This window comes from Oryx dammah, unplaced genomic scaffold (genome assembly GCF_014754425.2).
Source record: "Oryx dammah isolate SB20612 unplaced genomic scaffold, SCBI_Odam_1.1 HiC_scaffold_9, whole genome shotgun sequence".
Taxonomy (NCBI): domain Eukaryota; kingdom Metazoa; phylum Chordata; class Mammalia; order Artiodactyla; family Bovidae; genus Oryx; species Oryx dammah.
In genome coordinates, this window is record NW_024070193.1 from 6,179,753 (window position 1) to 6,194,610 (window position 14,858).

The 14,858-nt window shown below is 53.0% G+C and overlaps 1 protein-coding gene across 4 annotated transcripts in view; it reads left to right on the forward strand.

Annotated features, from left to right (window-relative positions):
• ATP2B2 (ATPase plasma membrane Ca2+ transporting 2) overlaps positions 1-14,858 on the forward strand; it is a 196,087-nt gene that overhangs the window by 152,459 nt on the left and 28,770 nt on the right. For all 4 annotated transcript variants that reach the window (XM_040246768.1, XM_040246765.1, XM_040246767.1 and 1 more), the window contains 2 exons: positions 4,718-4,959; positions 6,513-6,747. In XM_040246768.1, the coding sequence (XP_040102702.1) occupies positions 4,718-4,959; positions 6,513-6,747 (477 nt within the window). The remainder of the gene's footprint in view (positions 1-4,717; positions 4,960-6,512; positions 6,748-14,858) is intronic.

Consider the following 14,858-nt stretch of genomic DNA (forward strand, 5'->3'; position numbering starts at 1 on the left):
CATTCCACTGCATGGGTAGATCGCATCTTCCTTATCGACTTACCTGTTGACGGACAGTTGGGTGGCCTCCATCTTTTTGGCTACTGTGAACAACGCTGCAGTGAACTTGGGGATACAAATGTCTTCTCAAGTCTCTGCTTTCAGTTCTTTTGGGTAATATACCCAGAAGTAAAATTGCTGGATTGTACAGTAATTCCGTGTGTAATTTTTGAGAAACCTCCGTGCTGGTTTCCACAGTAGCTGCACCATTGTGCATTCCCACCAAGGTTTCCCGTTTCTCCGCATCCTTGCCGATGCTTGTTTCCTATTTTGTTTGGGATAACGGCGTCCTCATGGGGGTGAGGTGGCACCTGCTCGCTATATGTTTTTAAATCTCATTTTTTCAGATGTTATTTATAACTTGCTGCTCTTCGGCTCATCACTCCTTGTGTCTGAGCTCCAGTCACTCCCAAGCATCCCAAAACAGGAGCATGAATTGCCCTCTCAAAGTTATGCTCAGCCAGCTCACCCGAAGTTAGCTGCACCCAGCACTCCCAAAGGGCTTAACGCTCATACAGGGACATGTGCAGTAAACAGCACTGTGCTGGGAATGACAGGAACTGGAGGCAGCCCCAGGCCTTTGAGCAGTCTTTGCAAGAGGTTTGACCAGTAGCAAGTCACTTCCCCCCAGGCCTACCTGCTGCCCCTCAAAACCAATGCCTTAACTCTCTTACAGACTTAGAGCCCTGGAGAGCAAAGGCTCTTGGGAAGTCTACAGTAATAACAAAACCTATGGGTTTGTTGAGATTTAAAAAAAAAAGATGCCAAAAGAAAAAAGGGGCGAGTCCCTGCTTCTTAATAATACACGTAGGCGATTTCAGAGCTCAAGTTCACAGGAACAAATTGAATTACGGAGGAGCCAGCCCTGCCTTTTGCAGCCATGGATTGTTTGAAATCCTTTTAGGGGAAAATTAAAATATTTCACAGAGGGTAATAAAACGCTGTGTGTTTGCAGGCATAACTGCTCAGCTCTCTTGGGCAAATAAGTAATTAGCCATTTTTATTTCAGTCCTCCGTGTCATCATCTTCTTTCATAAGCAGGGGGCAGGGGGATCCATTGTGGAAGACACATAAAACTCTGGAAATCACCAGAAGGTTAATTATAAAATTGTTAAAAAAAAAAGTAAATAAATATGTAAATTTTCAAAGCACACATAACCGCACGCTGCAGAGACTAAGAGGAGTGCTTAATGTCTCTTTTCCCAAACATCAGAAAGAGGGAGCTGTCAGATTCTTCCGCTTTCAAGTCACATCCACACAGTGTGGGAGTGGGGAGCCTTCCGAGGCTCGCAGTGCTGGGACCTAGTGGGACGTGGCATGGAGCAGGGAGGGTATCCTCAGGCTGGACCCACGGCCCCCGGAACCCTCGGAGGAACCCGCAGCTCTGCCTTGTTCTACCATCCTTCACTACGGCCCACGGTGCACTTGAAGGAGTGGGTTGATTTTTTTTCTCAGCTGGAAATCATTTGCTCCAGCCTTTCCATGTTACACATGGGGACCCTGAGAATGACAGCTTAGGGTCCACGGCTATGTATGGCGAGGTCAGTGCCCATGACCCGCCATGTCTCAGGTCTGCTCCTGGGGCCTGAGCCCTGACTGTGGGGCAGAAGGGGCTGGCCAGGGACAGGTCCTGTTGCCATCCTTCCCCCCGCACTGCCAGCCCATCCATGCCAGCATCCTCTGGGGTCTGCCTTCCTCTTACCTAGGCTACTCATATGAACACCACCAAGGAGGCGGAGAGGGAGGGTTTGGAGGGCTCCTGTGCGAGGCTGGTGTGAGACCCACAGAGACCCACCCATGGGGTAGGAGGGGGACACAGGACGTTCACAGACACTGCTCCTCTTCAGTGTCTCTCTGGGGTCTGCGTTTGTCCATGGTAGCTCTCACCGCTCCCAAAGCCACCTCCACCTGGGTCGCTGCACACTGATTTTATACAAGTGGTCTGCCTGTGTGGCAGGGGTGGGGGGGCAGCTGTGGGAGGTGAGCCCACCCGCCACGTGAACTTCCCACAGCCACCTGCTAATGCTAGCGTCAGCACTCACGTGGAGCACCTCGTGCTTACCTGGCCACCTGTGCTTCTCACCCCCCGCCCCCAAGGCTGGCCTGCCTTGAGCCATCTTGCAAACAATGAGTAAGTACCTACTGTGTGCCCGGCTCTGTGCTGGCCCGGAGAACCTGGGCAGGGGATGGAAGAATACAGCTCCTACTCAGGGGTGCAAAGTCATCAAAGACAGGAGATACCTGTGCTGGTCCTTCAAGGGCGAGGGGAGTTGGCGTGGCAGGGAAAGGAGGCAGGAACTGCAGGGCTGAAGGGACAGGGTGGAGAAACAACAGCCTGTGTCCTGGCAACCACGCGAGGAAGCGAGAGGCACTGGGAGATGTGGTCGGTGGTTCCACTGAGGTTAGGGCAGGGGCTGTGGTGTCCATGCAGCCCAGTTAGAAAGGAACAACCCCCCCAATTCATCCGAGCCTCCTCTTCCCCCGCTGTGTCTACATGTCCGTGTCTCCGCTCCTGCCCTGCAAATAACTTCATTGGTACCATTTTTCTAGATTCCACATACATGCGTTAATATACGATACTTGTTTTTCTCTTTCTGGTTTATATGACAGGCTCTAGATCCATCCACATATGTCCACTGCTATATGTAGAATAAATAGCTGGTGAGAAGCTGTTACGTAGCATGGGGAGCTCAACTCGGTGCTCCATGATGACCAAGATGGGTGGGATGGGGCTGGGGGCGGGAGGGAAGTTCAAGAGAGAGGGGATATATGCAGCGTATAGCTGACTCAGCTCATGTATGGCAGCAACTAACACAACATTGTAAAACAGTTATATTCCAAAGTGTAAAAAAGAACAAACTAGTGCCCTACATGGGGATAACTCCAAAACTGAATGTTTCTGAGAGTGAAGCAAGTTACAGAAGAATGTGTACAGCCTCCTTACCTGCCCTTTGCACCATGTAAACCAGCACTGCACATATATACCGTAAGTTAAACTGCATGAAAATGCCAATGGTTGGCCACTGTGACACAAAATTAGCAGTTGCGTTTGCTTCAACCTCAGTTGAAGTCACAAAGGATGTTACATTCAGAGCATAGAAATCACCCAGCCGTGAAAAGGAACACACTGTTGAGGCATGCAACAACTTTTCTGGATAACCAGGGGACTGTGCTGAGTGAAAAGAAGCCAGCCCCTGAAGGTTACATACTGTACAATTCCGTCTATATAACTTGCACAACATGGCAGAATTACGGCGCTGGAGCACAGATTAGGAGTTGCTGGGCGGGGAGTGGCGGGTGGAGGGAGAGAGATGACCGCAGTCATGAGAGGGCAGCATGGGAAGTGAGTCAGAAAATATATATTAATGCATATATGCGGAATCTGGAAAAATGGTATAGACGATCTTATCTGCAAAGCAGAAATAGAGACACAGACGTAGAAAACAAATACATGGACACCAAGGGGGCGGGGAGTAGGGAGAATTGGGAGACTGGGATTGGCATATCTACGCTGCTGATCTGCGTACAAAACAGATACCTGGTGAGAACCTGCTGTATCGCACAGGGAGCCCTACTCAGTGCTCTGTGATGACCTAACTGGGAAGGAAGTTCAGAAAAGAGGGAATGTATGTAGACTGAAGATCCCCTGGAGAAGAAAACGGCAACCACTCCAGTATTCTCACCTGGGAAATCCCATGGACAGAGGAGCCTGGCGGGCTACATGCAGCGCATGAGTTCACACGGAGTCAGACAGGACTTAGCCACTAAACAACAATAATAACACGTGTACGTATAGCTGATTCACTTTGCTGTCCAGCAGAAACTAACACAGCATTGTTAAGCAACTATACTCCAATAAAAGTTAATTATAATAAATTAGGAAAACAAACCATAGGCAGTAAAATTTAAATTTTATTAAAATTTATATCCACATTGTAAATTTTTTACAATGGTTATCTCAAAAAAAACAACACACAGACAATAGCACAGGGGAGTGTTGTGATGAACAGTTGTGTACCTTGATGGTGGTTGTCACAGGAATCTACACGTGATGCCGTTGTTCAGACCTAAACACACATAGAAGTGCTTTAAAACTGGTGAGATCCGAATCCCGCCAGGTCAGTTCTATCATCGTCAACACCTTGGTTGTGTTCTCGTGGTCCAGTTGCTCAGGAAATGAGCACTTGGGGAAACAGGATGAAAGATATATGACACCTCTCTGTATTATTTCTTGTCGCCTGTGAATCTAGCATGAATCTCGAAACAAAAAGATAAAACACAGAGGGCAAGGATGAATACCAAATTTAAGTGAGAGTTTCCTTGTGGGACAAGGAGTGGGTTATACAGATGCAGAGGGATACATGGGGGATTTGACTTTATATGTTAGACTTGACTTCTTAAAAAAAGAAAAAAGAAAAATCTGAAGCGAACAAGGCCTCAGGTTCTGCAGAGCTGGGTGGTCTGCGCACAATTTTTTTTTTATTCTGTCACCAATTTATATTTGAAATCGTAAGTCTTACAAAGCCGATCTTGGTTAATTCCCATCATCCAAGAGCCCAGACTGGGTCTGGGATGCAGAGGCCCAAGTGCGGGAGCGGGTAGGAGCAGCCCCACCCAGCCCCGCCGCCCTGTAGTGCCCAGGTGGCCGTCCCAGTGAACCCCCTGCCTCTCCCCGCAGCCCCCGGAGAAGGAGGGCGCCCTGCCCCGGCAGGTGGGCAACAAGACGGAGTGCGGCCTGCTGGGCTTCGTGCTGGACCTGAAGCAAGACTACGAGCCCGTGCGCGCTCAGATGCCCGAGGAGAAGCTGTACAAGGTCTACACCTTCAACTCCGTGCGCAAGTCCATGAGCACCGTCATCAAGCTGCCGGACGAGAGCTTCCGCATGTACAGCAAGGGCGCATCGGAGATCGTGCTCAAGAAGTGAGTAAGGGAGCCGCGGTCTACACAGGGGCCTGGCGCAGGCTGGGAGCGGGGCTGGGGCTCCCAGGGCTTTTGCTGCGGCTGCTGCTAAGTCACTTCAGTCATGTCCAACTCTGTGTGACCCCATAGAAGGCAGCCCACCAGGCTCCTCCGTCCCTGGGATTCTCCAGGCAGGAACACTGGAGTGGGTTGCCATTTCCTCTTCCAATGCATGAAAGTGAAAAGTGAAAGTGAAGTCGCTCAGTCGTATCCGACTCTTAGTGAGCCCATGGACTGCAGCCCACCAGGCTCCTCGGTCCATGGGATTTCCCAGGCAAGAGTACTGGAGTGGGGTGCCATTGCCTTCTCCAGCTTTTGCTGCTATTTCCTCTTAAATAGAAAAGACACTGGTGCTTGGAAAAAGGGAAGGCAGGAGGAGAAGGGGCGACAGAGGATGAGATGGTTGGATGGCATCATTGACTCAATGGACATGAGTTTGAGCAAGCTCTGGGAGCTGGTGAAGGACAGGGAAGCCTGGTGTGCTGCAGTCCATGGGGTCACAAAGAGTCGGACACGACTGAGGGACTGAACAGCCTCTTAAATGTTCATGCAGAGAGTTCTCCCTCCCCACCCCCCAAGTCACTGTCTCATCAGGAAATTCTCCCTATTATCACCGTTGGAGCCCCCTCCTGTCACTTCTCTGAGTGTGGAGTTGTTGACATGATTTTCATTGTTAGCCAGTCTCGTCTGACTCCAGGTGTCAGAAATAAACTTGGAGAACTAAGCAAGTCCGGCCCCCTCGCTGCACCCATTTTCCCATTTGTACCTTGAAGTTGGAATAACCCCAGGGAGATTTCTGAACAAACAAACAAACAAACACTGATTCCTGGACTCGCCCCAGACAAACTGAATTGGAATCTCTGACCTGAGGCTCGAAGATGGGGATTTGTTCGGTGCTCCCCGAGCCATCTTGATGTGACCAGTGGGGTCAGAAACCCCTCGCCTAGGTTTTATGCCCTCTGAAAACCATTTTAGCTGTCAAACTACCTTTTTGGATGATATCTTGTAAAAATGAAACAAAGCAGATAGGCTCTTGGTGGATGGCCTGAGAGCAGATACAGCAACCAGGCTGCCTGATTTCTTTTTAGTTGGTCCTGATTTCAAGTTCTTCCCTGGTAGCCCAGTTGGTAAAGAATCTGCCTGCAGTGCAGGAGATCGCAGTTCAATTCTTGGGTCAGGAAGTTCCCCTGGAGGAAGGCATGGCAACCCTCTCCAGTGTTCTTGCCTGAAGAATCCCATGGACAGAGGAGCCTCACAGGCCACAATCGATAGGGTCACACAGAGTCAGACACGACTGAAGCAGCAAGCAGCTGCAGCAGATTTCAAACCTGCCTGGGGCCCCATGGCCAGGACCATCCCAAACATCATGGGAGATGGACTGGACGGGCCCTGGATGACCGACCCAGCCAGTGCGGGGCGTCACTTGGGATGTGGGGGTGCGCTCCAAGCCCATCAGCTGGAGGGTCCTTGGGCCTTTGGCTGCACCTGACTGACCCCCCTCCCGCCTCCTCCAGGTGCTGCAAAATCCTCAACGGGGCAGGTGAGCCTCGGGTCTTCCGGCCCCGCGACCGGGACGAGATGGTGAAGAAGGTGATCGAGCCCATGGCTTGCGACGGGCTCCGCACCATCTGTGTGGCTTACCGCGACTTCCCCAGCAGCCCTGAGCCCGACTGGGACAATGAGAATGACATCCTCAACGAGCTCACCTGCATCTGCGTGGTGGGCATCGAGGATCCCGTGCGGCCTGAGGTAGGTGCCCCACCGTGGCGCCCCAGGGAGGGGGCAAGGCGGGGCATCCAGCCTGCTGCTGGGCAACCTAGGATATGCCACCTGACCCCTCTGAGCCTCAATGTCCCTGCAAGGCCCGCTGGTCTCCTCTGGACCTTCTCCTACACTTTCAGACTGCTGAGAGCAGCGAAGCCACACTTGTCTGCTCAGGCCCCAGGGCAGAGCCCGCAGCCTGGCAGGCAGTGTTGCTCTGCCGTGGGGTCTGTCCTGGAACAGTCTACTCAGTCACCCAGAGACCTTCTCTCCGGGGCTCCGGGGACACGCGTGGGGCCTGCCTTGCCCTGGAAGCCTCAGAGGAGTCAGGATTTCCTGTCAAAAATCCATGGGCCCCAATTCCAAGGTCCCTGCAAAGGAGATGCCCAGTAACAAAGGTCACCACGCTCAAGAAGATCCCAAATGTGGGCATCCCCGTCAGCAGTTCAGAGTTGTCTGTGTGCAGACCGAGGTTCCCAGCTAGTTTTCCGTAGTGATGCAGCGGGCAGTCTGCCTTTGTCGGTTTCCAGGGCAACAGAGCGGGGACCAGAGCGGGAAAGTTAACTGAAGGTCACACTCTCAAGCCGGAGGGAAAGAGGAGGCATGACCGTGTCCCCTCCCCACAAAGGCCGAGGGAAGTGATGTAACATGTGCATCTGTTGGGGTGCTCGGCTGACACAGTGGGTCTTCAGTCTTCTTTAGCTGAATCTGAATTCAGCTGGAGATTTGCAGGGTTGGGGGAAGATGGGACGTGTGTGACCAGTTGGGCTGCCCAAGCTGGAAGGGGGTTGTGAGAAGAGGAGAGAGCAGCCTTGAATCACTAACACACCACTGTGGGCAGGCAGAGCACACTCACTCACCCTGGGAGCCGGAAGTGGGGGCAGGACACAGGAGGGGGCGGCCCCCCGCTTCCTCAAGGACTAACGCAACCGCTGGGCCAGGACGGGCTTCGATTGTGGGATTTGGTGATGGACCCTTGGGAGTGTTACAGACCAGGGTTCTCGGCTCCCTTAATCAATAGAAATTGATATGAGGCCAGACAAGGCAGTCAGGCAAGGCTTTGTTGGGGCCCCTGCTGCAGCAGAGGGGAGCAAGAACAAGTAACAGGTTTCTTTAGGGGATCGCCCACCCCGTTGGTGGTATTGTGAACAGCGGGCATGCACAGTACCCTGATTTTGCTCCCAACTCTTCCAAGTGGCAATCGGGTTCTCCTGGTCTCTTTTGTATCTTGTTGTCTATAACTTGCCCCAGCTGGGCACGCATGCAGTCATTTGTTGTCCCTTATAGTTTCTTCTTAATTTGTCTTATTTATTTCTGGCTGCCCTGGATCTTCATTGCTGCGTGCAGAGCTTACTCTCTCGTTGTGACGTGCAGGCTTCTCATTGTGGTGGCTTCTCTTGTTGTGGAGCACGGGCTCTAGGCACGTGGGCCCAGTAGTTGTGGCAAACAGGCTTAGTGATCCCGTGGCATGTGGAATCTTCCTGGACCAGGGATCGAACCAGTGTGCCCTGCATTGGCAGGAAAATTCTTAACCACTGGACCACCAGGGAAGTCCCCTTATGGTTTCTTTATATTCTGTTGCTTGAGGACATGACTGCCCAGGTGCTAGCCCTGCAGTAAAGGGTCCCAGGCTGCAGCCTGTCTCGGGGCCACCTTCCTCCACCGACGGCAACTTCAGGGTGCCCCACTTACCCAAATGTCACCATCCTCGGGGTGGGGGGGTCTCTGGCTGTTCCCTGCTCTTCTTGGAGTCTCCATGTCCCCTTCTTTCAAGTGAAAGGGAACAAAGAAGCTCCTGACCCCCAACCCTGCCAATCCCCAGCTGAATTCCAAGCTCCTGGGCTCTGTGTTGTAAGATTCAGCATTCTAAAGACCAAGTGAAACCTGAAGGTCACAGACGTGGCCTTTCACATTTAAGCAACAGGGAGATGGGTCAAAACTGTGAGTCTGGGCATCAGACAGACCTGGGCTTCTGAGTCCCTCAGCTGTGTGACCTTGGGCCAGTTACATAACGTCTCTGAGCCTCCATTTCCTCATCCAAAGACTAGGGATAAGAATAGTACTCTAAACACACACACACATGCCTCCTTCCTCCCACCCAGAGCCTAAAACAGCAAAGGCAGTTAGTGCCCCTGGCGTTTTGCCTACAGCCGGTACCTCTCCCTGGACACACGGCATTTACCAGTCTCCCTGGGGGAATGCCCGTTCATTACCAGCTACTAATGGGATTGGGCTTTGCCATGATGTGTTATACCCTTACAGGGGACTGTGATGCACAGGGCATGAAGCTGGCCTGCGGCTCCCCGGCCTCCCCGTCCCCAGAGCCCCCTCCCACCCCCATGCCCAAGCTCCTGCCTCATCACACTGAAGCAGGGTGGAAAGCAGCATTACTGGGTCATGACCCCCAGTGATGAGAAATGTATTTTATGTCAGGACTCAGCAAACACACACACTAAACCAAAATACAACTCTCACAAACTAAGGTGATGCACTAAAGTATTTTCTCTTCTCTTCTATCTCTTCCTTTATGTTTTTAAATACTGGTCACCACCCACAAAACTGATTTCACAATCCACTAAAGGGGCAAGACTCAAGGTCTGAAAGGCTGATCTAGTCCACACTCCTTCCCACACCCCCAATTTGCAGAAGCAAACGTGGAGACCCAAGCAGGGCCAGTGAGGTGCCCACAGTCTCGTTTAGTGAATCTAGGTTTCCTGCTTTCCTGCCTGGAGCCTCCTCCTGGGGGCCACAAAAATGAGAGGGCAGGTAGCTGTGGGTCAGGGGGCTGAGAAGAGGAGAGAAGGCCTGAGAGGGCTGAGCGGGGTGCCTGCTGTTTTCTGTTGACACAAAAAATATCCAGAGAAGCTGGCTTCAGGCGCAGACACTGGGAGGGGTTGTGGGCTTCCCAGGTTGACGCCAGTGGTAAAGAACCCACCTGCCAATGCAGGAGACCTAAGAGACAGGTTCGATCCCTATGTTTGAGAAGATCCCCTGGAGGAGGGCATGCAACCCACTCTTGCCTGGGAAATCCCATGGACAGAGGAGCCTGGCGGGCTGCAGTCCATGTTGCAAAAAATCGCATGCAGCTGAAGCTACTTAGCATGCACGCTGCCCAGCCAGCAGGGCTGGGTGCACGGCCAGCCCGCACTGGAGAAAGGGGCCCTGATCCCAGCCCCAGCTCGGGCACTAGCAAGCCACTTCTCCTCTTTGTGCCTCAGTCCCCTCATCTGTAAAGCGAGGGGTTGGCCTGGGGACTCCCCAGGTCCACTTCTGAGCCGGCAGCCTGGGAGGCTTACCCTCAGTCAACATATCCTGTGGCGACCTTGTGTCTCCCCGGGGCTCACCCTGGGATGTGAATTTAGAAGCTGGAACTGTGCTGGAAGGAGGGAGCCCACTGGAGGGAAGTGGGTTCCCATCCCGCCCCTGCTGCTCCTTCCCATAAGACTTCCTGTACATCGCTGCCCTGGGCCTCAGTTTCGCCATCTGAACAATGAGGAAGTTAGGCGGCCACATGTGAGGGGCACGGCGGGGTTACTGGCGATGCTAGGGAAAGTATTGAACCTCTTCACCTGTTGACTCAGCATCTCCCGTGAGGCGGGGGTGGGACGCAGGGCCTGAGGAGACCGGCAAGTATGGGTTTTGATTTATTTGCGTACTTTAGGCTAGGTGATTTATGGAGGCAAATTCAACAGGTTCACCGGCACAGAAAGGATGCAGTAGCCCCCGTGCCAGCCCGAGACCCGCAGTCCCCACCACAGAGGCAGCCGCGGCCACCAGCTTCTCAGGTTAGGGCCACGTGCGCGCGCTCAGTCGCTCCAGCCATCTCCAGCTCTTTGAGACCCCATGGACTGTAGCCCACCAGACAATACTGGGGTGGGTTGCCGTGCCCTCCTCCAGGGAACCTTCCCCACCCAGGGATCGAACCCACGTCTCTTATGCCTCCTACATTGGCAGGTGGGTTCTTTACCACTAGCTCCACCTGGGAAGCCCTCACCCTAACCTTTGGGAGGAGTGTCTCTGCCTACGGTGAGACTGTCTGTAAAAGTTCCCAGGACAGCCGTGAGCCCGGCCGGAGTGAAGGGCCCCACCTGGACCACATCTCGGGTCCCACAAGCCTGGTCAGATTCGTTTGCAGTTGCTGCAGGAAAAGAAACTCTGTGTCCCTCAGTTTCCCCATCTGTCAGGGGGAGAAACTCTCATTACCTTCCTCCCTTGAAAAGAAAAAGGACAGAACAGGTTAAAACAGGCTTGCCAACCACTCGACTCCCATCCCTAAGACACAACTGCAGTACATTTTCCGAGGCTGATGGAAGCCAGTGAGGATGGAGCCGTCAGGAGAGCCGCGGCTGGAGGCTTGCCGTGTTATCCGGGGGCGCTTGGAGCCCTTGGACCCACAGACGACTGCTGTCACCAGAAACAACAGATGTTCTAAAGCCTTTACTTAATGAAAGCAGGAAGCGCCCATTTCCTGGCTGGTTTTCCTCAGAGAGAAATATCGAGGATAATTTTAGTGAAAGAAGGAAATTTTTTTTTTTTACAGCTATTGTATCTATGGGGAAAGCACATTTCAACCAGATTGATGCCTCTAGGGCTTGAGTCTTTATCCTCTCTGCATCCTCCCTGCCCAGAACAGTTGGATGTTCCTTAGCTGTGCGTCGCATAAATGAACAAGTGAGGTGATAAAAGGAAGGGCTAAGCAGCTGCAGGAGGCACCCCATTGAGTTGGAGGGGCCGAGGATGGCTCCTGAGTGGAGAACATTTCATGTGCGGGATGGCAAAGATCTGTGGGCACAGAGATTCAGGGAGAGAGGGCGTCCTTGGTGGAGGGGACCACGCGGGCAAAGGCAAGGAGGTGAGATGGGATGCTGGGTGTTTGGAGACTCTTGAAAACCCCAGATGGGTTGCTTTTCCTTTAAAAAAAAAATCTTTATTTTAGGTAGACCATTTTTAAGGTCCTTATTGATTGCTACAATATTGGTTCTGTTTTATGATTGGGGGGTGTTTTTTTGGGGCCATGAGGCATGTGGGACCCTAGCTCCCCAACCAGAGATTGAACCCACACCCCCTGCATTGGAAGGCCAAGTCTTAACCACTGGACCACCACAGAAGTCCCCCTCAGCTTGAGTTTATGAGAGAACAGGTTGAGAAGGGAGCTTGGAGCTGAATTGGAAGAATTTGCTCGTACCCATCCACATCCTCTCACATGGGTCAGCCTTCGAGGGACCTGAGCACAGAGGTGCTTCGTGATAACCCTCACTGACTGAGTGCCTGCCCTGTGCCCAGGCCTCTGCGAGGGTTCTGAGCGGCCAGCAGCCCCTGCCTGCAGACCCACGGCCTAGTGAAGTGAAGGGTGAGGGGAAGAGTAGATGCTTGCTTGGTGCATGAGAGCGTGAAACCAGACAGGACTGAACACAGCAAGGATGTCCAGTGTGGGGGGCACTGCTCAGAAAGGAAGCAGAGTATATCTCGCAGTGGCCAGGGGTTTCCAGATCTGTCCCCAGTCCCCGCCCCCAGTCAAGGCAGGTCAAAGACTCCTAACATACCTGACCCAAGAGCCATGATGCGGCACCCACCCCATCCTACCACCCCAACCACCTGTTCCCCTGTGTGCTCCAGGTGCCCGCGGCACCCCACCCCCACATCTGCACCCTCGCTCTGCACCCCCTTCACCCCTCTGGAGAAGAAAGAGCAGACAAGGACGCCTGGGGTGAGGCATCTCGCCAGCCTCCTGCACCACCGCATCACCAGCAGGCACTGGCCCTGAGCTTGGTGCCGTTTGCAGGTCACAGGCTTCTGCAGCTGCAGTGAAGGGTGGAAACTATGGTCCCATTTTACAGATGAAGAAACCCAAGGCTCAGCGGGGAGCCTGGGCAAAGCCCAGCTCAGCCTTTTGGTCCCTGAGCCCTCTCTCCCCAAAGCAGAGGTGCCTCCACTGCACAGAGAAAAGTGTGGGGGCCATAAGAATTAACCTCCTCCTTTCCTCCCAGTCTGGCTTGTTGGGGTGAAGCTCAGACGGTAGGGATTCCACGCAGGCAAAGTTCAGCTCCCTGAGACCATCTTGAAAGCAGAAGTGCTGAAACGTGGTACCTATCACCTCATTCCCAGTTGAGAACTTGCCATGGCTCCCAGGCCTGAAGGAGCGAGGCCCTGGTTCCCAGACCTTTGGGCCTCCAGCCCGTCTCCGGCTCCATGGCCACCGGCCGGCCCCTACCTCTCATCCTCCCTGGGCATCAGCCCCCAGATCACCTGCAGCACCATCTGCAGCACCCTCCCTTCCTCTGCCTGCGCACCTCGTGGGCAGTTCTCTGAAGCCAGGACCACAGTGACGTGGTCGTCTCTGCAGCCCCAGCATGGGCACAGAGCCAGGCATCCAAGCCTTAGTTCAGTTCAGTCGCTCAGTCGTGTCCAACTCTTTGCGACCCCATGAATCGCAGCACACCAGGCCTCCCTGTCCATCACCAACTCCCGGAGTTCATTCAGACTCACGTCCATCAAGTCCGTGATGCCATCCAGCCATCTCATCCTCGGTCGTCCCCTTCTCCTCCTGCCCCCAATCCCTCCCAGCATCAGAGTCTTTTCCAGTGAGTCAACTCTTCACATGACGTGGCCAAAGTACTGGAGTTTCAGCTTTAGCATCATTTCTTCCAAAGAAGTCTCAGGGCTGATCTCCTTCAGAATGGACTGGTTGGATCTTCTCGCAGTCCAAGGGACTCTCAAGAGTCTTCTCCAACACCACAGTTCAAAAGCATCAATTCTTCAGCGCTCAGCTTTCTTCACAGTCCAACTCTCACATCCATACATGACTACTGGAAAAACCATAGCCTTGACTAGATGGACCTTTGTTGGCAAAGCAATGTCTCTGCTTTTGGGAAAAAAATAAAGTCTGACACTGTTTCCACTGTTTCCCCATCTATTTCCCATGAAGTGATGGGACCAGTTGCCATGATCTTCGTTTTCTGAATGTTGAGCTTTAAGCCTTAGTTAGTGTTGGCTTAAAAGAGGCAGTTTGAGCATCCCCTCCTCCAGGAAGCTCTCCCAGATTTCTCCTCCCCACACTTCCTTCTTAAGCAACAGTGTCCACCTCTGTGCTCCCTGAGCCCTCTGTACAGATCTTTACTGAGGAGTCTATCTCTGTACAAGAGAATGGGTCTGACCCAGAGTTGTTGTTTAGTCACTCAGTTGTATCTGACTCTTTTGCAACCCCATGGACTGTAGCCCACCAGGTTTCTCTGTCCATGAGATTTTCCAGGCAAGAATACTGGAGTGTATAACTGCTCTTTTATCTGAAAAAAGGATTATGTGAAAGGATACAATAGACTTGCTCTACCATGGGGCAGTCAGCCTTAGAAGGGGTGAGTGCCCTGTCAACAGAGGCATGTAAGCAGAGGGGATGCCTGGGAGGTGATCTAGGCAATTAGCAGAGGGTCAGAGTCACCACCTAGAGTCCCTTTCAACTCCAAGTGCCTCTGAAACAACAAAACCTAAATTACTCCTTTCGGGGCAGGAAACAGATAAAGGTATGTTTTCCCAAAAGAACAGTGGCTCTTTCGTGTCCTCTGGGGCAGGAGATAGCAGAGGACTGCAGCCGGGTTGCAGCCGTCGTGAGGACATCGGTAAATTATGTAAACGGGATCTCGGACCTCCCACATCCCCACTCCCTCCAGCTCTGTAAAAAGAGGTCACGTCTGCTCACGTGAGCAGGCGCCGTGGCACAAAGCAGAGACCTTGCTCATGTGGCCCCAAGCCCTGAGTGGGCACCAAAAGGCTCCTCCTCATACCCTGGGAATACACCCAGAGGCAGCCCCTGGTCAGCATGTCCCGCTCCAGCCCTTCAAAGGACGGAGAGCACTCCCTGTCACCACTGGCTTCTTAGAGAACTCAGGGAGCTGGAGAGGCCTCCCCAGCCTTGACCTGGGCCCTGCCTCTCCCAGGTGTTTGTTTCTCCCTCCACTGCAGGATGGGGGCTTCCCAGGTGGCTCGGTGGTAAAGAATCCACCTGCCCATGCCAGAGAGGCGGGTTCAATCCCTGGGTTGGGAAGATCCCCTGGAGGAGGAAATGGCTGCCCACTCTAGATCCCTTGCCTGGGAAATCCCGTGGA